At 29.5% G+C, this 27866-nt stretch overlaps 3 protein-coding genes across 3 annotated transcripts; 1 reads left to right on the forward strand and 2 right to left on the reverse strand.

The window, feature by feature from the left end:
- Nucleotides 1–11483: 11483 nt before the first annotated feature.
- LOC120270565 (furostanol glycoside 26-O-beta-glucosidase-like) lies at nucleotides 11484–16266 on the reverse strand. Its single transcript, XM_039277610.1, has 13 exons — nucleotides 15906–16266; nucleotides 14885–14954; nucleotides 14258–14316; nucleotides 14065–14140; nucleotides 13902–13979; nucleotides 13726–13813; nucleotides 13400–13649; nucleotides 13213–13328; nucleotides 12902–13122; nucleotides 12794–12825; nucleotides 12620–12719; nucleotides 12428–12536; nucleotides 11484–11841 (listed from the first exon to the last, which is right to left on the reverse strand). Exons 1-13 carry the CDS (start codon nucleotides 16218–16220, stop codon nucleotides 11664–11666), a joined length of 1692 nt encoding a protein of 563 aa, XP_039133544.1. The 5' UTR covers nucleotides 16221–16266; the 3' UTR covers nucleotides 11484–11663.
- A 7563-nt stretch (nucleotides 16267–23829) lies between these two features.
- On the reverse strand, nucleotides 23830–24321 carry LOC120270816. The gene has a single exon (XM_039277882.1). It carries the CDS (start codon nucleotides 24319–24321, stop codon nucleotides 23830–23832), a length of 492 nt encoding a protein of 163 aa, XP_039133816.1.
- Nucleotides 24322–25026: 705 nt separating this feature from the next.
- LOC120270817 lies at nucleotides 25027–25600 on the forward strand. The gene is made up of 2 exons (XM_039277883.1): nucleotides 25027–25248; nucleotides 25322–25600. Exons 1-2 carry the CDS (start codon nucleotides 25027–25029, stop codon nucleotides 25598–25600), a joined length of 501 nt encoding a protein of 166 aa, XP_039133817.1.
- The last annotated feature ends 2266 nt before the right edge of the window (nucleotides 25601–27866 follow it).

Here is a 27866-nt window from a genome sequence, read left to right on the forward strand (position 1 = left end):
CTCATTCTTATTATTATTATTATTATTATTATTATTATTATTATTATATAATGTATATTCTTTGACACTCTAGTCCCAAGACAAATTCTTCTTTTTGTGCACAGTAATATCTACAGTGATATATAGTAACAACACAACACACAGTGACAGCTACATTGATTCTTATAATATTGAACTCCATAAGTGTCTTATTGCTCGTGGTTTCACTCAGGAGTATGGCATTGACTATGAGGAGACATGTTCCTGTGGTCAAGTTGACTACTATTCTTCTTGTTTTCGTTATTGCAGCTGCTCGTCATTGGCCACTTCATCAGTTAGATGTCACCAATGCCTTCTTAAATAGAGATCTTTCTGAGGATGTTTACATGACTCCTCCTTCTGGTTTCTCTCATCCTCCTCAGCATGTTTGTCATCTTCGTTAGGTTATTTATGGACTCAAACATACTCCTCGCGCCTAGTTTGACCGTTTCCACAGTGTCATTCTTGCTCGTGGTTTTACTGAGAGATTTCATGATTCTGACCTCTTTACTCTGCAAACTCCTCGAGGCCTCACTATTTTTCTTCTTTATATTGACGATATGGTCATTTCTGGTGATGATGCTGATACTATTCTTTCTCTGAAACAGCGGCTGCACACCGAGTTTCAGATGAAAGACATTGGACCTATTTGTTACTTTCTAGGTCTTGATGTCACTTATTATTGTCGAGGTTACTTGGTTACTCAATAGAAGTACATTTCTGATATTTTTTGACGAGCTGGCATTACTAATCTCCGCACTACCTCCACTTTCCTATTGGGTTGCATCATCGTCTCTCCTCGTCTGACGGTGAGCTGTTAACTGATCCTACCCGCTATCGAGCACTTGTGGGTGCTTTTGTTTATTTGACCATCACTCGGCCCGATATTGCGTATGTTGTTCGGGTCTTTAGCCAGTTTATTAGTGCTCCCCGACATACTAAATATGATGCACTTCTACAGGTTATTCGGTACCTCCGTGGCACTATGAAATCGATCTATTTTTTTCTGCCACGTCCTCACTTAAGTTGCACGCATATTGTGATGTTGATTGGGCAGGTGATGCTATTGATCGGAGATTTACTGCTGGTTTATGCATTTTTCTTGGAGATTCACTTATCCCTTGAAAAAGCAAGAAACAATCCACTGTTACCCTTTCCATTGCTGAGTCTAAGTATGGTGCTATGTCGTCCACTGCTAAAGAAGTTCTTTGGTTGCATCAGATTTTGATGGACTTTGGTGTCACCACATCTGCCCCCACTTCTGTCTATGGTGACAACCAGAGTGCCATCAAAATTGTTGCAAATCCTGTGTTTCATGAGCACACGAAGCATCTTGAATTCTCCCTTCACTTTGTTCGTTATCATTATCTTGTTGGCAGTATTCTTCTTCCGTATGTTGCCTCTACGCAGTAGTTTGCTGATTTTTTCACTAAAACAAATATTGTCGCTCAATTTCAATTTCTAGTTGACAAACTCTCGGTTTATGACACACCGTGAGTTTAAGAGCCCGTATTAATTAGAGTAATATACATTTATATATAATGTAGATATGTATGTACCTTGTATCTTAGTGGGGAACTAGAACAAAAATTAAGAGGGTGCTAAATTTAAATTTAAATGGTTCATTAATATTGAACAATTTTATTAATTCAAACTTGAAATCAATTATTCAATAATATAAAATATACATAGATCCAAAAAATTTTATTTACACTTAAAAACCTATCATATCTACATAATTAACAATTAACACTAAATTAACATACTATAAAATTAAAAAAACAATTTAACATAAATTCAAAATCTAGTTCAATTATTAAATACAATAATTGTTAAACAAATAATCTAATAGATAATCAAAATTTTATAACAATTAATCATAATAAATATCTAACGATCTTCACAACAAATAATCAAACAATATTTGATAGATAATAACACAAAAAATTAAACAAATTAAGTTAAATATAAAATAAATAAGATAAATCTGGATGAAAAATAAAATATAAGCCCAGAAGAGATTGCACAAAGAGAAAACTCACTAATCAACACGACCTATAATAATTTGTTCAAGAAATTTTATGGAAGCAATTATATTTTTGTAAGGTTTTATTATTATTTTATTTATTATTACTATTTTTACATTAATATCTTGAAAATAGATAATTATATATTAATAAGTTCAATAAAAACATATTTAAATATAAAATTTAAAAGCAAAAATATTTGAAGATCTGGCTAGCGATATTAGTTGTTATTATCACTTTTCGATTTTATTGTTTTCATTTAATTTATTTTAAATAGTATGATAGAATGTTAAAATAAATAAATAAAGAATATCACTTTTCATATATAAATTATAGTTATTAATATTTTAATAATATGATATACATATATATATATATATATATATTCCTTGTTATGGGCAAGGGAGTGCTCAAGCACACCCTTGCCCCCGCCCCCCTGATTCCGCCTATGTTGTATCTTCCTGTTCATACATACTCTTATATACACTCATGTATTTATTAATTCCCTGATTCCGCCTATTTTGTATGTTCCTGTTCATATATACTCTTACATATTCATATATTTATTAATTGGGTTGTTACCATAATGAGAATTATGTTTCTTCTCTCACATTACCTTACAAATTCTTTCAAATATTAAAATTAATATTTTTTTATGAACCGTATTTCCGAGTTTGGAAATTATTTCTGCTCAATTTTAATAGAATTTTTTTTTTTGCATGGATTCAATGCATTATACTACACGTATTAGATATTTGGCACATAACAAGTATATTTTAATGTAAATAATTCTAAAAGTTCAGTGGTGTAACTACATAAAGCTATTTTATCAGCAAAAATACAAATAAAAAATTATAAATTTTCGCAAGTGTATTAATAGTTTATATATCACAATACCGGATGTTCTCTTAACAGCAATGGTGAGGAAATAAGTCAAATAACAGAAGTAGAGGACTGACTTTCCCACTGCAATTACTCTAAAATGAGAAAAAGGAATAATTGGTATTTCTTTTGTTTTAACTTCTTTTTTATTTATTAATTTTGAAATTCACTCATTTAAAGATTTTTTCAGTGAAATAAAAGAAATAAAATTTTATATAAATATATTTTTATTTTATTTTTAAAAATGGAAACTAGAACTACTGATGTTAACTTTTGGTTTTTTTCGCTCTGTCAAGGGTTACTTTCCATTACTTTTTTCAACTTTGACCAATTCTTCCTAAGTGCACTTCAAGAGCTCACACTCAGGGGTTGTTTAATTGTCTGTAAGTGAAATTACTGCATTTCAATTTATATCAGTGATGTTTGGTTTGCTATAACCGGAAATGCTGCATTAGTTTTTATTTATTTGATTTGATATAAGTTAGAAGATTTGGTTACCATATAATTGTAGAGGGTGAGATTACCCCCATTATCCAATATTATTAATTATTTAATACATTTTAAAAAATAATTTATACTAAAATAATTAATTTAATTTAATTTAAGTTTTAAATTAATTAATTGATTTAATAAAGTAGTTATACATTTAAAAATAATAATCATATACTTAAATAACTAAGCCAAATAATAATCAATAACTTACATAATTAAGCACTAACTCAAAATAATTAATTGAACTCTCCCTATATACTTAACACTAATATAAAAAAATAATTAATTAATTAAATTAATGATAATTTTATTAAATTGAAAATATATAACATTCTTTAATTTTCTACTTAAAAAATATTTATATAATTAAAATTAAATAAAAATTGGTAAATTTTAAATAAAAGATTAAATCTAATAAAACATAAATAAGTATAAGTTTAATTATGTTAATAATTGATTATCTGTAAGTTTTCAATTTTTTTTTAATGCATAATATGGAGAGTGAAGAATGGTGATTTTAACCTAAATGTTTTTTTTAATACATAATGTGGAGAGTGAAGAATGATAATTTTAACCCAAATATTTTGTTGCATTTTTTCAACGTACAGCAAAATTTGTTATTAATTGAAATGTTGTAAAAGTATACAAAATTACAAAAAAATTTTACATGTAAAACTAGTTATTTTACAGCTATTTACAGCTAGTTGCAGATAACCAAACAACCCATAAAACATAAACTTCATATAAATAAATTTTTATTTACATGATGTATAATTTTTTGTTTAGAATAAATTATGATGTATTGGTCCTATTGGATTACAATTTTGAACTAGTGGATCAGTACCACGTGTAATAAAAAAAAATAAAAGTATCCACCCGTTTTTGGTAAACGAGATCTCCTGCACAGCTTTAATTAGTACTTATTTCTAAATAATAGTGTCCGTGAATATGGGTTGTACGGTGCAAAAGAAAAAAATAATAATATAGTGGATTTCTAATTACAATGTAATTAGAAATACTTGGTTTTCAAAATACAGTGCAATCAAATCTTGTGTTTGGTTAGATGTAACTGAAATTACTGTATTATAAAATTTTATGTTTGTTTGAAAGGATTTGTAAATCTGTAATTGGAAAATGCATGTGTATATGTGTGTATATATGCATATATGTATATATGTATATGAGTATATATATGTATAAATATACATATATATATATATATATGTGTGTGTGTGTGTATATACATATATGTATATGAGTATATATATATTTGTATAAGTACATGTATATGTGTGTGTGTATATATGTATATACATATATGTATATAAATATATATCGGTATAAGTACATGTATATGTATGTATATATATGTATATACATATACATAAATAAGTATATATATAGTTGTATAAGTATATGTATATACATATACATATATGTATATATATATGTATAAGTATATATATAGTTGTATAAGTATATGTATATACATATACATATATGTATACAAGTATATATATATATGTATAAGTATATGTATACATATATGTATGTGCATATATACATATACATATATGGATATATATGTATATGTGTAAAAATATGTATATGAGTATATATATATATATATGTATGTGTATATATACGTATATGTATACGAGTATGTATATGTATATGTGTAAAAGTACCTGTATATGTTTATATAAATATATAAATATATATGTATGTGTATATGTATGTGTATGTATGCATGTATTTATATATATACACTGGTTTTTCAACTCACTAGATTTGGTTTTTACGCCCAATTTGGGCGAAAAACCAAAATACACCAAAAACTATCTGATGTAATCTCAATTACTTCAGGATTTGCAAATACACTCAAACAAACAATGAATTTCATAAAGTAAAGTATTTGGTTTTACATGTAAAACCAAATACACCCAAACAAACACACCCTTAGTTATTTCCTTTTATATAATATATCCGCTGATATGATTACTGATTAGTAGATCTGTCCATGAGTCGGACCGGACCGGGCCGGGTTCGGGCCGGAGTTGAATCAAAATTACTAAAATTCAACCTTGCCCAAGCCCGGCCCGGCCCGAAAATTCAGGCCTTAATATTTGTCCAAGCCCGCCCAAATTTAATGACCTCTACCCAAGGTCTACCCAAGCCCGCCCAAATAATTTTTATTAAATAATATATAAATTATAAAAAAAAAATTTAACAATATTACTAATATGTGGATATGACCAAATATTATTCTACAAAATACTTAAAAGTTAAAATACTAAATATAAATCTTTATTTAATTAAAATAACTAAAATTCAAATCATTATAATTAATGGCAATCAAATATATATATATATATATATATATTGTATACGTATATACCAACCTAATTAATAAATATATTTTATAATACGGACCGGGCCGGGCCATGTTGGGCTTTTAACAACAAAACTCAAACCCGGCCTATTTTTTAAACGGGCTTCTTTTTTTGTCCAAAGCCCGGACATCGAGCCTTATATATTTGTCCAAATTAACCCAAATTTCAGGTGGGTCTTTGGGCTTGGACGGATAGCCCGGCCCTTGGACAGGTCTACTAATTAGTGTGCAATAAATGGAAAATAATAATATATTAGAAGATGAGGCTCATGACACATGAGTCATTGTCAAAGTTATGCATGCCCACTATACCTTTTTGGTGTATAATTGGGGCTAAAAATTCAATATTATAATTTTTTTATTTTATAAAATACTGGATTAATGGAAATTTTTTATTTCAGTTAACTAAATTTTGATTCAGATATTACAAAATAATACTTCTTTTTGTATCTGTCATAATTAACTAAATTTCACGTGACAAAAATATAAAAATAATTTCATAAAATTTTTATAAAAAAATTAATTATTTTTTTCTAAAAACTACCCTACAACCTATATCTTCATATATTTTTTTATATTTAATTTCAACAAAAGAGTTGAATAAAGTGTTATAGGTAATTAAAAAAATATATATATTAAAAGTTTCTTTATGTTAAAAATTGACAAATAAAAAAAATGAATTCGTGACAGATAAAAAAATGAAGAGAGTATAGTTTAGCAAAACTAGAGGGACCCATAATTACAAATATCAAAGTGAGTTCGGTATTTATAGAGGTGTTGTGCAGATTTATCATTAATTAATGTATATTAGCACTATTAGTATTAGGAGAATGTTAAGTATAGTTAGTTATCCTATTATGTTACTTCATGTATATATATATAATGAGTGAGGTCTTTTTTTTAAGGATTTGTTTAGAATAAGAAATTTAAATGATTTTTTTTTGAAATTTGGGAATGACCTTCAAGTTTATTTTACATAAAATTACAAAAAAAAAATTATAGGGATATATATTTCAAAATATTTTCTCTTAATCCAATATCTTTTAGGGGAAATTATTGTTTACCCCTAGAAATTTCAAAACTTCCCAAACAACCCCTGTAAGTTATGAATACCCCGAACAACCCTTCCGTTATTGTTTCACTTCTTTTTTGCCCCCTGTAGGTCACTCCGACTAGGTTCATGTTGTGAAATTACATCGTTGCCCTTGAAATGATAAGAAAAAACCGCCAGTCACATTTGTGGACATCTTCCTCTTCTTTACTTATCATTGCGGCTACTCGTAACATACGGTAGACAACTTCTTCATGTTTATGGAGTGCGTTGATGCACTCCAACAACGGTTGAAGGTTCTCTTTTATGACTTCTGCAATACATATATCGTGAATACATTTAATGAGAACAGTTGGGTCGTATCTGAGAAATAACAAATACACTGCCATTATCTCTTCCGTCTCCATCTTGTTTACTCATTTCATTCTCATCAGGGGTATAAATACTTATTATCCTTTGGGTCTACACTTACTATTGATATGGTCTATACATCCCAACGGTTAAAATGTCAACAACGAGCAACATGTCGTTTCTATTATATTTAATAACACATGGGCCCCACATTCTAGAACATGTTGAACCTTTCTCCCCACTTAATTGATTCCCTCGTACTTATATATTTTTTATTCAGAATGAGACCCACAGGCATTCAAATTCTCCGAAAGGGAGAGAGGCGAGACCTTTAATCTGAATGAACCTATCATAATTCGCCATGTGACCATACGGACGGGGTGGTCATCTGTGTAATATTAAGCGGATAACCGAGGAAGTGAGCCTTCTATATATTGTACACCTTTACACCCATTGAAACCACTTCTAAAGCTCTGACTGTTCATAAGAGTGTAAACTCATTAATTACAAATATGCCACTCTAGCCAAAGAGATTTCGTTTTAATGCCAAGAATTTTTTTCTTACATATCCTCGTTGTCATCTTACAAAGAAAACAACACTGGAACAACTGTTGGCTATATCTCTTCCGAGCAACAGAAAATTTGTTCGAGTTACCAGGGAAGTACAAGAAGATGGCAGTCCACAGTTACATATTTTAATACAACTCGAAGGCCGAGCACAGGTTACTAATCCTAGATTGTTAGATCTTCGTTCCAGTAGTTCATCTATCGTATTCCATCCGAATATACAATGTGCAAAGTAAAACTCGGATGTAAAGGAGTATATCGAGAAAGGGGGTGACTACATTGACTTGGGTCAGTTCCAGGTTGACAGCAGATCCTCTCGGAACGGAAGACATGACTTGTCATCTGTTTATACCGATGCATTGAGCTCCGGATCAACATATACTGCATTACAGATTATTAGAGAAAAGGATCCCAGAGCATTTACTTTACAATATCATTATCTTAAGTCTAATTATGAACTTATATTTGCCAAACCATTGGATCCTTACATCTCGTATTAGGATTATTCAACGTTCAGTATTACGCCACGTATGCAAGAATGACTTGAGCATAATTTTCTGATTAATGGCGTTGTGTGGCCAGAGGAAGATATAATAATACATAAGGAAGGTTGTTTGCGGCCGATAAGTATCATCATTGAAGGACCAAGCCGCATCGGGAAGACTGCTTGGGCACGTTCTCTAGATAAGCATAACTACATTTGTGGACATTTGGACTTCAATCATGTCACGTTTCACCAAGATGTATTGTACAATGTCATTGATGATATGGCACCAAACTATCTATGGATGAAACATTGGCGAGAGTTGATTGGTACTCAGTGAGATTGGCAGATGAACTGTAAGTATGGCAAACCCATTGGAATTAAAGGTGGAATCCCATCTATGTTTCTATGTAACCTAGGTCATGATTCGAGCTATAGAGAATATCTTGATAAGTCCGAGAATTAATATAGCTCTACTTGACTAGACATTGAAGAATGCTGAGTTTGAATTCCTAGATAATCCACTCTACACCACGGATAACAACGGTGACCATGACGGCCTTCTTTTTGCTACCTAATTCTTCTTGATGCTTCTTCTTGATTAGTTTCCTTCGTTCATCATGGATAACAGGACAGGTGAAATCATCACAAAGACACAGGCTAATACGGGAGTATTTTTCTGGGAGCTGCATAATCCCCTGTATTTCAGTGTTAAAGAACACATAGATAGACCCTTCTTCAACAACTGGGACCGCATAACCATGGAGATACGGTTCAACTACAATCTGAGGAGAGCTTCAAGGGTTCACAAATGCTGGCTGTTCTTTACCATATCGACAAACTTCCGACCTCGGAGTGAGAGTTTTCTCCATGTATTCAAATGTAATGTTATAAACTTTCTACGTAATTTCAATTTAATCTCTATTAATTTTGTAATTAGAGCTGTTCAACATTTTGTGGGCCGATTTGATCGTTATATCCTTAATGTAGAGAATTTGGCCCATGTTCAGTTTCATTTGTATTAATTTTTTTTAAGGGTCGTTTTTTGCTGTTTATACATTTCCTTTACATGTATACTGGTCCAGAACAATATCATCCGATAAAACATATGTTTTTTTAATATTGATAAATATAGTTAGTACATAATAGGAAAACCTTATATTATTTGGAGTACAACACTTGGATACATATTTTATACTGGATACGTATAATACACCTGATTTACACATCACCAACCGGTTGATACAACTCCTTTTGAGGTACCTATATTACCCAGGACCTCAAGTTTCATTTTTTTTTATGCCATCTGTTTCAATGACCATATAAAGCTTCTGTGGTATTTCTTTACTTGTCGTTGTGGCTACTCGTAACATACGTTAAATGACTTCTTCATGTTTATGTAGTGCGTTGACATACTCCTACAACGGCTGAGTATTCTCTTCTATGGCTTCTGCAATATGTATACCGTGAATACATTTAATGAGATCGATTGGGTCATATCTGAAGAATAATAAATACACTGTCATTGTCTCTTCCTTCTGTATCTTGTTTACTCATTTCCTTCTCATCGTGGTTATAAATACTTAATATCCTTAATGTCTACACTTAATATTCTTCTCATCTACACTTCTCAAAGTTAAAAATCGACAGCGGGCAACCTGTCATTTTCACTATATTTAATATCACATGGGGTCTCACTTTCTAGAATATGCTGAACCTTGCTCCCCACTTAGGGGTTGTTTGGTTGCCCGTATTTCAAATTACAGTGTAAGTCAAATTACATGTAATTGAAATTACTGTATTTTAACTTACATCATGGTTGTTTGGTTGCCTGTAAATGAAAATACTGCATTTACTTTTCAAGTGTTTGGTTTGATGTAAGTTGTGAGGTAAAATCACCATGTAAAATAAGTGGTGAGATTATTTTTTTTTATTTTATATATTTTATAATTTTATTTAATATTTCATTTAAAATCTATTTTATTTATTTAAGTTAATGTAATTTATTTACTTAAATAGATTTAAATTAATGGATTTTATTTATTTAAAATATATTTTATTTATTTAAATGTCATTCAATATACTTGATTTTAATAGATCCAAGTTGTAACTTAATTTCCGTGAAATCCGGCCTTAATGTAGTGCTTGATTTGGTGAAAACAAATGAGAAAAATCAAAATTTAGTAGAAACTTTTCCTCTATTTACTTATCCACTACAAAAACAATTTACATTTAAGAATGAATTAAAAAAATCAAGTAACTGTGCATTCAATCACCTTAAAAGCAAAAAATTCACCCCAAATTCCATAGATAATTAAACAAAATAGTTTAAAATCCGAAATCAAAATTTACTAAGAAGATAAACAATGATCCAATCACCAAGTAAGGCAATATTAACACAAAAAATCAAAAACCAAACAGGATCATGTGGTTAAATCATCATCCCAAAAACCAAACTGGATCATGTGGTTAAATCATCATCCCAAAAACCCTAAAAGCTAAAGATTTGGCTGAATGGAATGGAAGAAGACTGAAAAATGCTAAGCCAAGTCATCAATTACGGTTTCAAAATCAGTACAAACTAGAAAAGAGGACCAACTGAGGGATAACTAGAATCTGGTGAGGCTTCAACGACACTGCTGGTGGTGAGAATCACATCGCCCCAGGAAGCATCCTCACCGACACTAGAACGGGGTTGCGTTATAGGAAACTTGGCCGGAGATCGAATGGGGCTGCGAGAGCTCGGTGAAGCTACGATAGAGGAGAGAGGGCAAAGCTTCTTTGTTGGAAACTTGGCCAAAATCGGGTGAAGGGGGGACGACGGGCAGCAATAGATCAGCCAGTGATGACCGGAGCCAAGGGAGAAGAGATCGCAGGAAATGGAGAAGAGATTGTTTGTTTTGCCCGTGATGACCGAAGCCGATAGAAGAGGGGTTATTTTATTCCAACCCAAATGCTGCATTTTGACTTACGGCCAAATTGGCCGTAAGTTCAAATGCAGCTTAATACCCAAAATCCGTAATTTAATTTACTGCATATATCCCTTCACAGCAAACCAAACAGTCCATGTTAGTATTTTTCCTGTAAATTAAATTACATTACATCAACTTGCGGGTAACCAAACAGCCCCTTAATTGATTCTCTCATATTTACATATTATTTTATTCGGAGTGGAACCCACAGGCATTCAAATTCTCAGAAAGAAAGAAAGACGGGACCTTTAATTTAAATGCACCTATTATAATTCACCATGTGACAGTACGGACATGGCTGCCATCCATAACCGATACAAGCATAGTCCACTCATTTTCGAGAAACAAACAACATAACCAGTGCATTAAGAGAGACAAAGATAGTACAACATGCATCCATTATTACATTAGTGGTAACTAATGGAGGCTAGTTTTGAGGTTTTGGCTGCAGGAATTTAGAGTACCATTTTGCAGAGTCTTTTGGTGTGCGTTCCAAGGTGTTAAAGTCCACATAATTGAGCCCAAACCTCTCCGTGTAACCTTTCTCCCATTCAAAGTTGTCTATTAGAGACCATGCAAAGTATCCCTTCACATTTGCTCCCTCCCTGAAATCATTAATCACCAAGTGTTTATATTAACATGAACAATGAATAGTAGTTTAATTAAATTCTTTGTCTTTGTTTTCAATGAAGAAAATAAGAAGATATGTGAATACTTGGTTGATTACTACTGTTCTTAGCTCTGCCTGTTTTAATTTCTTGTATTTTATTGAATGATGTTTCTGCAGTACTTGTTTAGTGTTGTCCTTGAATATATTTGTATTGATTAATTGCTTGTATTTCATCAAATCCAGATGATAATTAACAAGACAAGTCAGCAGACAAATATAGCTTCTTTGAATACTTGGTTTAGTGTGGCTCCTGAATCTATTGATGTTTAATTTCTTGTATTTCCTTAAAAACAGAAGAAAATAGAGATAGATCAGCAGATGAACATTGTTTCAGTAGAACTTCTTATTTATGTTTTAAAGTTCCTACTCTTTGCTTGAATGAAGAATATATAAGACATATATATTACAGAAACAGATAAACATCATTTCGAAGATGATTATTTAGTATTGTTTTCTTATATTTACTAAAACAGAATAAGGAAACAAAGATAAATTTAGCTGAAAAAAACATTGGCAATTACCTTATGGCATCACAAAGTTCAGCTAGATGAACTGCAAGGTAGTTCTTTCTCATTTCATCAGCCAGAGCTTCCTCCTTCGGAATGTCAGACTTGTCAACATTGCTAATTCCTGTTACCATACAAGATTTTAATGTTAGACATACTAGAATACTAATTCTTATATTTTTCTATTATATTTGGTTAATGCTCTACCATTCTCAGTAATGTAGATTGCCGGGTTTTCATATCGCCTCTTTATATATAACAGTAGGTCTCTGAGTCCTCTCGGATACACATAAATCCAGCTTCCATTCTGCTTATTGAAAATGCATAACATAAATGAAACTGTATATACATTCTCTACTTTTAATGATAAACATTACTCACCGATTCACCGATAGGAACCCCATCTTTGGCCTCTGCAGTAAAAGTTAAAATGTGCTAGTTAGAAAAAATTATCCAAATAAAACTCTTTCAATTTTTGAAAGAACTTACCTAAATGTTCTGCAAATGATTCATTGATGTGGAGGAAAGGAGGTTGATCATGAGAAAACGGAACTCCACGAGCATATCTCGCCGTATAGTAATTGATACCGATGAAATCATATGATCCTTTTATCATATCTGCTTCTTCTTTACTGAATGTAGGCAGTCTATCCCTCACTATAGCTTTCATGTTAAATGGATAATCTCCATGCAACAATGGATCCAAGTACCTTAACAAAATATCATCAATAATCATCAAACATAAAGTTCTTAGTTTTTATTTATTGTATATACATACATACATTACATGTAGAACTAACCATGCAAGCATGAAATCCAAAGCTCGGGTTGACGCCTCGACATGTCTGTGTGACTGGTCGTAAGGAGCATACCACAGACAAACCAAAGTGATCCCGACTTGTCCTCCTTGGGTTGTCTAGAATGAGAAATTCGTATTTATATTTACCAAATTAACTAATTGTGAGACTATTTATACTGCTACATTACCTGATACTTATCTTTATAGAGTCGAGCTGCAGCTCCGTGAGCAAGCAGTAAATTATGTGTCACAATATAAGGCTCGATGATTGAGTTACCGACTGAGCAACCAAGGATCTGCGAGCACCGTCCGGGCGCGTGCCGTCCAAGACCGTATCCCATGCTACTGAGACTCCACGGCTCATTCAATGTGATCCAATGCTTAACTCTGTCTCCGAACTCTTTGAAACAAATTTCACAATAGTCCTTAAAATCAAACCTGATTAAAGCCTTTGATTAGTGATGTTAAACACTTTTTTTTTGCAATTAATCATGAATTTTATAATATGATCTACATTATCTTTTTATTGAGAAAGCCTCCATATTCATCCTCAAGAGCTTGAGGTACATCCCAATGGAACAGTGTGACATAAGGTGTGATGCCTGTTTAGTCATAAATTAAATGGATTAAATATGTAATTAATTAAGGAATTAAGGCTTTTAAAAAACAAAAATGTGATAAGCTGCAAACCATTTTTGATTAATTCATTGATGAGATTGTTGTAGTAGTTGATTCCTTCTTGATTAATGCCACCTTTAAGTGATCCCTCTGATAAAAATTAACAGAAACAAATTTTTTTAAAAAATGATTTAAGTTGGGGAAATATGATTTTAGAGATTAAATAAATACCTACTTGGTAGAATCCTTGACCATGAAATGGAGAATCTATAGGAATCTACGTTCATGTTCTTCAACAGCTTCACGTCTTCCTGTAAATAGTTAGAATTTAAAAATTAAATAAAAATGGGCAAAACTATAAATTTTGAAGATTATTTTTTGTAAGACCTGAAATATATATATATTTATTATTTGTAAGTAGGAAATACTTTGTATCGATGATATGAATCCGCAGCAATATTTCCATTGCTCCCGTCTGCAATTTTTTCTGCAAAATATTTTAAAAAATAATTAAACATGCTCATAATAAATTTAATAAATGTTGTTATAAATAAAAAGGAGTTTTTGTTTTGGTATTTTATGTTGTATTGAATTATATTAATATATATATATATATATATATATATATATATATATATATATATATTGCCACTGAAACTAGTTTAAGAACTAGTTTAAAAAATTAGATTAACCCAGTAAAGCACTTTTATTTATTCATTTATTTTCATTCATTTACATATAGATTTATTTATATTTCTTTGATTACAAATCAACTTGAAATTTTTTAAGGGAAAAAAAAAAGAAATTGTAAAATATAGGTTGATCTTTTAATGTGGGCTTCTGTTTATATATATATATATATATATATATATATATACTGACATATATAATTAGATTACCTTTCTTTTTTAGTTATTATAGAAAAATCAAACCCAGTGATTATTACAAATATTTTCTTGTTAAGTAATATGTTCAATCTTATTTATTCTTATATTAACTACTGCATTAAGAAGAAGAGGTGTTCATTATTCATTGCAAGATATATATATATATACCAGGGTGCTGTTGGGTGAAAGTGTCCCAAATGCTTGGCCCTCTCCCTCCTTCATTCCAAGCTCCTTCTATCTGCAACAAAAATATACACACACATTATATATATAGAGAACTTATCATCAAAGAACATTCTTAGATTTCAAATCTAAAGACGTCCACAATAGTCATCGGATGGTAATCTGATGGTTATTATCATTATAAACAGTAGAAGCCACGCTCTACAGTGTTGTACAGTAACCATAAACAGTATAAAAAAAGTTGTGCAGTGCTTATATAAACAAGCAACCGTTAGATGATTATCCAATGATTTAGACTTAAAACATTTCTAGATTTCAAGATCTAAGAACTTACCTAGATGACCTTTTTTCCATATATATATACATATATATATATATAAGTAAAGATCATATGGGAATATACACATAGACATTCCGATTTGAAAAAGTATGAGTGAGAATAAGGATAAAAATGATAGGCATTGGTGCATAAACAGTATTATAAATAGTAACGATTGATGATTTGACGGTTGATAATCAACTTGCATATGTTTAAAATCTGAAAACATCTGTGAAAAACGCAGCCATTATATATATATATATATATATATATATATATATATATATGTGTGTATTACTATTTTTTAGTGCAAGATCAATAAAGGGAAAACCGAAAAAAAAAAAATAGGAACCAAGGCATAGTTTAGTGGTTTCCCACATTATTTATGTTTGGGAGGTCTCTCAAGTTTGACTCCTCTCAAACACAATGCCAAAATTGTTTGTCGCCAATTTACCCAAAAAAAAAAAAAAACATCCTCTTGACTAAAAACTCAAAGTTCATATATATTGTTCATAACTCCTAAAAAATAAAAGTAAAAATCCATTACCACCATGCTTGTGTTTATGATGATTCTTTTCTCCCTTGTTTTAATTTTTTAAAAAAAATGTTATTACTTGATTACTATGAGCTCTTCAACAAAAATTTTCCCTTGTTTTTTTAAATATTTATATATCATGAGAAAATAACCTGATAAGCAGAAGTGGCAGCACCAAAAGTAAAGCCAGGAGGGAAGCTCTGCCTGCCAAAAGCCACAGCTGCATCAGTAGTGGTTTGAGGAGCACTAGTTTGGACTGTGATATTTCCTCCTCTCAAGCACACAATGTTGCCACCTCTACCACTTGTTCTTCTTGAGTGCTTGTTTTTGCTGCTTGGTAGGGATGAGTGTTTATTAAAGGAAAAGGAAAGCAATGCTGGTTTTCCTGTGGCTAATAATGAAGTACTGGAACTAAATAGGGACACAGTGGTGGGAGACATGGAAATTGGTTGAAAGATTGAGGCCATTGTTAATTTTTTTTCAAGTGAGTTTGGTGCACTTAAAGCAGGGTCTGTGGGTGGTCTTTTATAGGCGCAACATGTGTGAGGGAGCTTGTGGTCATTAATTATTGGAATTTAAAAAAAAAATTTTAATTACAACCCAAATGAAACGTGAGTAGCCCATGGCTTAGAGGTGTAAATGATACACCTCTACTTGTAAAATATTCGGGCTCAATTCGTGAAAAACTCAAATTTAGCTCGGTCATGATCTAGTCGATTTCGACCTTGAGTAGTGAGCGGTCTAAGTTCAATCATTTTGATACTTGACTCGGGTACTCGTGAGCCTAATATAGTATATATAATATTAGATTTATTATAAAATTACTATTTTAACCTTTTGACCTCAACTCGAGCTCGATCTCAAGTATAAGAATGGCTATAGTGATTTTTCAGTTTTTTCGAGCTTACTCGAGCGAGTGAGCTCGAGTAGCTCGTTTAGTATATCAAATCGAGCTCGAGATATAAAATAAATATACGATCGAATTGAGCCGAGTATCAAGCACCAAATTTTTAGTCGAGTTTGAGCTCCCAACTATTTAGCTCAAACTCACGGCATTAGTTGAGATGAGTGATTTATTTTATTTTATTTTATTTTATTTTATAATAATAATAATAATAAATAGTAATAATTTTGTTGTGTTCTAGCTAAAATGGTCAATCTTAAAAGTTCCATAAGTGATATTCTTTCATGTTAACCTTTCTTCGTTGTTGATAGATTAAGTGACTTATGGTGAGTCCTAGATGAGGCGAGGATGGGGAGTCACTTCCCATTTATTCCTTTGCTCCGGAATGGGATTCTCCATCCCCATCCACCCTGATTGGGCAACTGGGAGAGGGAAACCTCACTCTTAGTCATGCAAGGATCCCCACAGTCTTTCTAACTTAAAAAAAAACATAAATATGAGGTAATACTATGTTTTCATTTTTTAAAATTTATTTTAACTCCACATTATATATAGGGAATTCATCTCCTGAGGACGACCGTAGAATTCATTTCTAGGGATGTCCCCGCATCAGTAGTTAGATGGACATCTAATAGCTGATGCTGATGATGTATAGTTTTGAAAAAGCAAAGATCCCGTCCCTCTTTTCCTCCTCCATTTGAAAAAGCAAAAATTCAGTCCCCCTTTTTCTCCTCCATCACCAAAAAGAGGATGGTGATTGAACGGCCACTTATGTTTTCATTTTTTAAAATTTATTTTAACCCCACATTATATATAGAGAATTCATTTCCTGGGGACGTCTCTAGAATTCGTTTCTAGGGATATCCCCATATCAATAATTAGATGGCCATCTAACAGCTGATGCTGATGGTGTATAGTTTTAAAAAAACAAAAAATCCCCGTACCTCTTTTTCTCCTCCATTTGAAAAAGCAAAAATTTAGTTCCCTTTTTCCTCCTCCATCCCCAAAAAACAAGAGGATGGTGATTGAACGCCCACTTTTGTCTTGTAGCTTTTGTCTTATTGTTTTATGGCCCCCAACCCCGGCTCTGTTTTGTAAAATTTTTTTCCCTTTTTAAAAAAAAAAAAAGTACGCACATGGCTTTTCCTCCTTCCTAAAATACAATGGCCAGCTCTGTTTTTGTAAAAATTCTAAAAAGAGTACGCACATGGCTTTTGGTTGGGTGTGAATTAATGTGCACGTTGTTGTCAATAAGATAAAGTCAAGGATAGAAAGAAATGGTTTGTATTATTTCATAGCTTTACATGTTATAAATAATTAAAATTAAATAAAATATCAAATATTATTTACAAGTTGTAGTAAAATAGAATTTTATAACCATCTCTCCGAAAGTTGACATCTGTGTTTTACACTAATTTGTACTGTTATAATTAAAATTATATTATTTTTTTTAAATCTTCTTTTTTTAGGGTTCTATACTATATGTCCCAAACAAAAAAAATAGTAAGAGGACCCAAGTTGTGAATGACCACTTTGACCTTTTCAAACAACCACAAGCCCTTGTAATGCATTTTTTTTAATAATTATTTATTGTAGAATTATGATTTTATTTTTATCTTAACATCTATCATGTTCTTTCACATCCTAAGCCCTAAACAAAACATTTCTTAAAAAGAAACCTAAGCCTATGATGATCATTGGTTAGAGTTTTACACATTCTTAAATTTCAAAAGTTCTATATAATATCTAAAAACTATTTTTATAAGGTTTTTTTTTCATAATTTCTTATAAAACATAAATAAAATTATATAAGAAGACAAAAACAAAATCTTAAATAATTAAAAACAAATTAAAAATATGTTTTAAATATTGATTAGAAACAATGTTATTTTATTGAATATGTTAATGAGAAAAAATTCCAATTATTAGAGATATACATGAAAGTTTTTAAATTTAATTAATTATAATTAAAATAAACATTTCAACATTAAAATCCATAATAACATTATAAAAGGACCTATTTTTGATAAATATATATATATATATATATATATATATATATTTAAAAAAGGCATATCCATGGACCATATTTTTTTTTTGGGAAAAAAATAATATTATAAATTGCATATCCATCTGTCAATCAACTTTAGGCTTTTTTTTAAATATTGTATTTTTTAAAATTATTTACTAAAATAAGTATTTTTTAAATTAATTACCAAAATGCGCAAAAAGTACCATGAATGATACTTGCATGGTACTTTTTTGCACATGGGTTATTATTAAATTTTCTTTTTAATTTTATAATAGTTTAATATATAATACTTTTACATTTACAACCTCATAAATTTTTAAATTAAATTTTACCATGGTTTTTTTATATAATATTTTATGTTTTAATGCTTATAATTTTTTTAAAATTAAAATTTTTTTCTCACAACCCTATTTAAAAATTACAATGGTTTTTTATATAATATTTTGCGTTTAAGTCCTTATATTTTTTTAATTTAAATTCTTCTCAATATATATCATTCTAGAATAAAAAAGACATATCATATTCTAAACGGATGAAAAAGGATAATATATAATATAAAAAATTACGATAATCACATATTACTTAACGACTACTTGTGCCAGGGTGCAGTACTGGGACAATTCCGACTAATGATCATGATAAACTCGAAAGTGCAGAGAAAAAATTAATATATATTATCATTTTCATCCGCTTTAGAAAGTATAATATCGACTTTTTATTACAAATGATATATGTTAGAAAAGAATTTAAATTAAAATATATATATATATATATAAGGACTTAAACGTAAAAATATTATATTAAAAACCATGTAGAATTTTAAATAGGGTTGTGAGAAAAATTAATTTTAAAAAAATTATAGGACTAAAATGTAAAATATTATATAAAAATAATCCATTGTAAAATTTAAATAGATTTGTGAAAAAAAAAAAATAATTTAAAGAATTTGTAAAGTTGTAAATGTAAAATTTCATATAAAAAACTATTATAAAAATTAAAAAGAAAATTTAAATATAAACTCAGTGCGAAAAAAGATCACGCAATGACATCGTACGTTATTTTTTTCATGACTTTTTGTAATTAATCTAAAAAATACTTATTTTCTGTGATACAATTAAAAATGTAATATTTAAAAAAATAAAATTTCTACAAGATCGTCGATGATAGTATTTTTGCAGCGTTTTTAATAATTAATTTTAAAAATATTTATTTTGGATAAATAATTTTAAAAAATACAATATTTAAAAAAAACCCTCAACTTTACAGTGCCAAGAAAAGGACATATTTTTTAAAAAAAGGCATATCCATGAACCATATTTTTTTTTTGGAAAAACTAATTTTATAAAATTGGCATATATCAATCAACTTTACAGTGCCAAGAAAAGGACTTATTCTTGAAAAACGAGATCTTATCCACACCTTTATTTATTTATCAGAAATAATAATAATCATAATCATAATCATAAATGAATAAATAATATAATATAATATAATATAATTAAAACCATGAAAGAAATCAGCTGATTGTTTGATTTTATGTAAAATTAAGAAAAAGGGGACCAAATTAAATAGGTCTGTATGTTTTTAAAGCATCCCCTTTTAAATTCAATATTTTTTAATTTGATTATATTTTTATGAAATTAATTTTTTATTTTTTATGCACATGATTTTGTATAATTTTATTTTATTTTTATAAAACTTTTTTAGGTTTTGTATATGTGTGCATCCTTAAAAGATCGTTTAATTTTATGTATTTTAATAAAAAACAATTATGTATATCATTTAAAATATTAGCTGTTCTTTATATGCGGTTAAATTTAAAAAAATTAAAATGATGAAAAAAAACCAAAGCCTTTAATGATCATCAGTTAGTGAATTATAAATATCCTTAAAATTTCAGAAATTACATATAATATCCAAATACTAATCTGAATCTTGGATAGACTTTTATCTAAGTTTTAGATCTATATAATTATACAATATAAATAAAATAAAAACAACAAAAAGAATCAAATATCATTATTTGACAAATTAAATATATAATATTAGAAGCAATGTTATTATTTTATTAAATATATTAATGAGATGCCGGGAGCATGAGGAAAGATTCCAATTATCACAGATTTTATAATATTTTTACACTTAATTAATATTAATTATTAAATTAATTATATTTATTTATCAATATTGATATTTTTTAAATTGATAATTAAATAGATTTATTTAAAATAATTAATACAAAAATTATAAAAAATCTGTAAGAGATAAATTTAGTGATTGGTTGAAATCATGGACTGTTTACCAAACATAAGCCAAAAAATAGTCATTTTATATATATAAAAAGTATATATATATATATTGAATAAATATAAATATTTTGTAACTAAATAAATTTATTTTTTTAACAAATGTATATAAAACAAAAACATTAATTTTGCAAATAATGTAGCCAAAGAAACGTCTCACTTGCCATTCAAATATGAATGGTGAAAATGAATAAATTCTTTCAAATATTAAATTATAAAATATTAACCGTATTTCCGAGGTTGTAAATTATTTCAGCTCAATTTTAATATAATTTTTTTTGCATGGATTCAATGCATTATACTACATGTATTAGATAATATTTGACACATACCAGTATATTTTAAGATAAATAATTTATATGTGATTTTTTTTAAAAATGAGTATCGTGGTCAATACTTCAATGTCTTTGAATTCTAAAAGTTCAGTGTTGTAACTGCATGAAGCCATTTATTAGAAAAAATAAAAATTATAAATTATAAATTTTTATGAGTGTATGATAGTTTATATATTACAATATCAGACGTTCAGCAGTGGTAAGAAAATCACTGAAGTAGATAACTGATTTTTCCACTCGTTTAAATATTTTTCAATGAAATAAAGGAAAAATATATATATAAATTCAAAAGTTTTTTTTTTTATTTCTGCAAAGTTAACACCAGAACTGCCACAAATAATATTAACTTTTTTTTTCTACAGTTAAGGGTTATTTTTCATTACTTTTTCACTTTTGACCACTTCTTTTCACTTTTGACCACTTCTTCCCAAGTGCACTTCAAGAGCTCATAGTAAAACATAAACTTCAAAAAACGTAACTTTTTTATTTTTTTTAATTATTTAAATGATGTGTAATTTTTTGTTTAGAATAAATTATGATGTATTGGATTAGAATTTTCAATTTTGAACAAGTGGATAGTATCACGTGCAATAAAAAAAAAAAGTACGCACCTCTTTTTTTGGAAAACGAGATCTCATGCACAGTTTTTTTTAGTACTTATTTCCTTTCATAAATAACAGTGTCTGTGAATATGGGTGGGGGTAGGTGCAAAAGACAAATAATAATATATTAAAAAATAGAACGCAAGAATTCTTAGTTATTCGTTTTAGGTGTAAATATCAAAATCATCCCTTTATTTTTTATTTTTCGTCTTTTTAATTACTCTAATATAAAATTTATTTTTTTGGTCTTTATATTTACATATTTTTATTTTTAGTTGTAAAATTGTTTTTTTGATTCTCATATTTACATATTTTCATCTTTTTTGGTCCCTCTAATTCATCAAGTGGAAGAACTAAAAGGACAAATCCGTTAATTAGAGGGACCAAAAAGACAAAAAATGTGAAAATACGAGGACTAAAAAGGTGAATTTTATATTAAATAGACTAAAAGGGCGGAAAACATAAAATAGAGTGACCATTTTGATATTTTGATCTTTCTTTTATTTAATATATCCCCTTATATGATTAAGTAGATGTGCAACAAATCGGAAATAACATATATATATATATATTAGAAGATAAGGCTCATGACTCATGAGGCCATCTCCAACCCAAAACTCTATATTTAGCGCTTCAGTACTCAAAAATACAACTTCTACAGTGAAAGTTTCTCCAACCATCATCTCTATTTTTAACTCTAAAATAGAATATTCTATGAATATTCTTTTTTATTTCACAATTTATATATTCATACTATCCACAAATTTAATCATCTTTAAATCTTTTGCACTTTTAACCAATGAATTATTTAAAATATGATTTTAATTTTTATAATTATTATAAATATTTATTAAATATAAAATAAAATTCAATTGGTTAAAAAATGCAAATACAAAAACAAATATTACATTAATTACTTAATAAAAATATAACATACAAACAAGCACCATTGGTAAAAACAACACATTATTGGAAACTAGAGTAACACATAAGTTTTTAATTATCTTAGATTATTTGCGTAAGCTAACCATAAATGTTCAATCAATGCATTGCGAGTCGCGATATGAGCGTCTTTTGTCCTTAATTTGCACGTAACGACCAAGAAATTGTTCAAATCGAAAGCATCTTCATCTTGTACCAATTCAACTCACTGGGGTCGCTCACTCTCTTACATCCACGATTGGTGCGTTGATATCTCGTTCATCCTCGACTATCATGTTGTGCATTATAATGCATGCAGTCATTATGTCGTGTAAAACATTTTTCCTCCAAAACCAGTGCGAGGCCCTCCCATGATTGCAAAAACGAGATTGTAGAACACCAAATGCTCTCTCAACATCTTTTTCGGCGTAGCTTCTTGTCTCATTTCGCAAAAATATTTTTTTCTTCGAGTTCGTGGTTGATGAATAGTTTGTACAGATAGTAGACCATTTTTGGATATATGTTATCAGCTAAATAATATCCCATATTGTATTCATTTCCTTGAATGATATAATGAGCGGGAGGAAGCGATACCTTGTGCTAGGTTGGAGAGCAAATTAGAAGACTCCAAAACGTTTATGTCATCGTTGGTGCCTGGCATACCAAAATAAGCATGCCATATCCAAAGATCATAATCTGCTACTGCTTCAAAAATAATGGTTGGGCATCCATACATTCCTCTATATTGTCTAGCCCATGCCGTGGGACAATTTTTCCACTTCCAATGCATACAGTCCAAACTTCCTAACATTCCCCGGAAAGCCACGTTGTTCTCCAATGTATAAGAGTCTTGCAGATATCATTAGCATTAGGTGATCTAAGATATTGCTCGAGTGAAAAATCTCTACGATTGCTCGACAAAAATCTTTTCAAGCTTTTCAATTGCAGTTGATTCACCAATTTTTGATATATTAGATCAGTAGCATCGGCAGGGTAAACCATATGCCAACATTCGAAAAAGTTGCGAGTAATTTTTCGCAGTAGATAACCCACCTCGACTAAGACCATCACAACGTTGTTGAAAGTAACTATCATGGTTCTTAACTGCCCCAACAATGCGAAGAAATAAACTTCGTGACATCCGATATCTTCGACGAAACATTTCAACATTATATCGTGGGTTCTCCGAAAAGTAATCATTCCACAAATTGCGATCTGCCGCTTCTTGATTGCGATTGATAACAACATGGCCTGGAATAGAGCCACCATGGGATCGACAGTTGTTCAAATGACTAAGGGTTAACTCTAATACCATGCTATTATTTTGAATAACCCGATGCATTGCATCTTCTTCCATTGAAAAGAGATCATACATCCATAACATATTGTCATTATCATCATCATCAGAAGATGATGATGACAATATGTTATTTTCAGTATTTGACGGTCCTCCAATGTTGTAACTCATTTTGTGTATATATTTATGGGTTCTATAGATGGAAAAACTAATAAAATTGTCAATTTATAAGAAAAAGTTTGATATGATGAACTCAAATTGTTTATCTTCTTGTATTGGGAAGTGCCACATTATTTAAATTGCTTATCTTCTTGTATTGGAAAGTGTAATGAGATAGGGTTTGATATGATGAACTCAAATCCAACGGTTTTGATGTGGATGAAATCCATCCGACGGTTGATAGGAAGATAAGGTGGTGCATTATTGAGTTTGCTTGTCTTCTTGCATTGGGAAGTGTCTCATTATTCAAATTGTTTATCTTCTTGCATTGGGAAGTGCCACATTATTTAAATTTTTTATCTTATTGTATTGGAAAGTGTAAAAAGATAGGGTTTGATATGATGAACTCAAATCCAACGGTTTTGATGTGGATGAAATCCATCCGACGGTTGATAGGAAGATAAGGTGGTGCATTATTGAGTTTGCTTGTCTTCTTGCATTGGGAAGTGTCTCATTATTCAAATTGCTTATATTCTAGCACATTATTCAATTATTGTGTTGCCTATATATAAACAACTTCATGTCATCTCTCATTTCAACCATTATTATAAAAAAATCTCTCTTTCATTGTAACCCACGAAAAAAATGTTTAAACAATCTCGTAGTTCGGGATACTCTCCTTATGAAGATGTCCTCCTTTGTGAAATTTACATGGAAATGACTCAAGACCCCATTATTGGTACGAACCAGTCCTTAGAACAATTATGGGCTCGAGTTGAGGAAAAATACAATCTGACAAGAGATAAATCTTGGGTGGAGCGTTCTGCTCGGTCTTTACAATGTCAAATGCAAACATTAGAAAAGGCAGTGAAAAAATTGAACGGATGTATTCGACAGGTGGAAAATTTGAATCCAAGTGGTGCATCAGACCAAGATATTGTAAGTATTTTATATATTTTATTCTTCAAAAGTTTATATTTTTATAAATACATAACTCTGAAATCATTTATAGATGAATCGAGCAAAGAGGATGCTTTTGGATGATCCTAACTACAAGAAAGGGTTTAAGTTTGATCATGTGTGGCACATTGTGAGGAAATTTGAGAAGTTTAAAGATAATGTCATGACATCTAGACAAATTTCTCGAAAGCATGCATTTGACTATTTATCGTCACAATCTGAAAATCCCATGCCAGAATCGCATGCACCGGAATCTCCTGGACTTTCTCAATTTTCTCTTAACTTAGATGATAGTGTTGGTGGCTCACCTTCTGAACGCCCAATCGGTTAGAAGAAAGCCAAACTGAAGAAAAAAATGGATGATGAAGTGGCAACTTCTCTTAGTCGTCTAAAAGATGATAACTCTAAGATTATGGAGATGTTAGAGAAGACTAATGGTGATCGACAAATGTTCATAGAAATGTAGAATAAAAATCTTGCTTTTCAACAAATGAAATATGAGGACAAAATCTTGATGCGAGATTTGAATTCTATCATCGATCCGAAATATTCGTGCTTTTGTATACAAGCACAACAACAAGAAATTTTTACGAAAGAGGGCATTTTCAACAACCACCTCCTTCCGGATCTAATATGTTTAATGACATCTTCATGATATTGGTGGAAGTGGCGATAACATGCCGGACTATTAGCCCCATCTACTTTAAACTTTATTTTGGGTGTTGTAGTTTTTTTTAATATATCACTAATAGTGTATGTTTTTAAGATTATTTTTCTATGTTTTTTTATCTTATCGTTTATGTAATTTTTCGTTAATTTAATGAATTTGTAATTAAAGTGAAATTATTTTCTTTAATTTGATATGTCTTTATTAATTAAAAAATATAAAATTAAATTATAACTTTATAATTTAATCAAATTATAAAGTTATAAATATAAATTGTAAAGAAATAAAAACTAAAAATTCAAAAAGAATTAAAAAAATAGAAAAATCAAAAACTGAAAAATCAAAAATAGAAATAAAAAAATATAAATTTAAAAAAATTAAAAGTAAAATTAAAAAACAAAAATTAAAAAAGAATTAAAAACAAAAAATCAAAACCGAAAAATCAAAACAAAAAAATAAAAAAATAAAAATAAAAACATATAAATTTAAAAAATTAAAAGCAAAATTAAAAATAAAATTAAAAAAGAATTAAAAAAAACTGAAAATCAAAACCGAAAATCAAAACAGAAATAAAAAATAAAATGAAAAATGAAAATAACGTTGCTACAGTGGCGCGCAATATCCTGTAGGAGAATCTCATTTTGGCGTCCAAAATAATGTTTGGTTGGAGAATTTGGGCGCCAAATCCAACCCCAGAGCGTCAAATGTGACGCTGGGTTGGAGATGCCCACTATACCTTCTTGGTGTTTAATTGGGGCTAAAAATTCAATATTATAATTCTTTTGTCAAGGTTGTACATGCCCACTATACCTTCTTGGTGTTTAATTGGGGCTAAAAATTCAATATTATAATTCTTTTATAAAATACTGTATTAATAGAAAACTTTTATTTCAATAAGTAAATTTTGATTTAGTTAATACAAAATAATAGTTTAGCAAAACTAGAGTGAACCATTATTACACTTATTTACACATATCAAAGTGAGTTCGGTATTTGTAGAGTTAATGTATAGATTTATTGTTAGTTATTGTATATTAACACTATTAGGGGTCGTTTGGTTCGTGGTAATGATATATTACCACGTAACGAGATTACCATGGTAATATGAGTGGGAATGTTATATGGTTGGGAATATTACGGTAATTTAATATAAACATGTTTGGTTAGGAACTCTTATTACCGGGAATAGTTCATTACCGTGTTTGGTTGTCATGGTAATCAATTTGTTAAAATATAAAAAGTTATAAGATTACCATGGTAATCCAAGATAGACACCAAATTTGGTGATAATAGGATTACCACTTTATTGGTAATATTTATAAGTTGGTAATGTGATATTACCATCCACATTACTACCGGTGCAATGCCAAATGTGGTAATATTTTCAGATTACCACGTAACACATAGTAATCTTTTGTACATTACCGAGAACCAAACGGCCCCTTAAGAGAATGTTAAGTATAGTTAGTTGTTATCAGATTATATATGACTTCGTTTGTATATATTGAGTGAGGTTTTTTTTTAAAATTTGTTTAGAATAAAAAAAAATTAAAGTTTCTTTGAAATTTAGGAATGACCTTCAAGTTAAGTTTACATAAAATTATAAACAAAATTTATAGGTATATATATTTCAAAACATTTTCTCTTAATCCAATATTTTTTTATTAATTAAATTATTTTTTATAAATTTATTGTTTTATTATTAGGGAGATTGATATCTTATATCTTTTTACCTCACGAAATAATAATAATAATAATAATAATGGTTTTAAAAAATAATAATTTTTAGATAGTCTTTTTTTTAATAAAAAAAGGATTCTTGAGATATTTACACGACTGACAGTTTAATATATATTTATATATAAAACAATGACGGAGCTATAAATTTTTTATAAGGGGCAAATAAAATCTTGTAAATCAAATTTTGAAT

Source organism: Dioscorea cayenensis, chromosome 10 (assembly GCF_009730915.1).
Source record: "Dioscorea cayenensis subsp. rotundata cultivar TDr96_F1 chromosome 10, TDr96_F1_v2_PseudoChromosome.rev07_lg8_w22 25.fasta, whole genome shotgun sequence".
In the NCBI taxonomy this organism is placed as follows: Eukaryota; Viridiplantae; Streptophyta; class Magnoliopsida; order Dioscoreales; family Dioscoreaceae; genus Dioscorea; species Dioscorea cayenensis.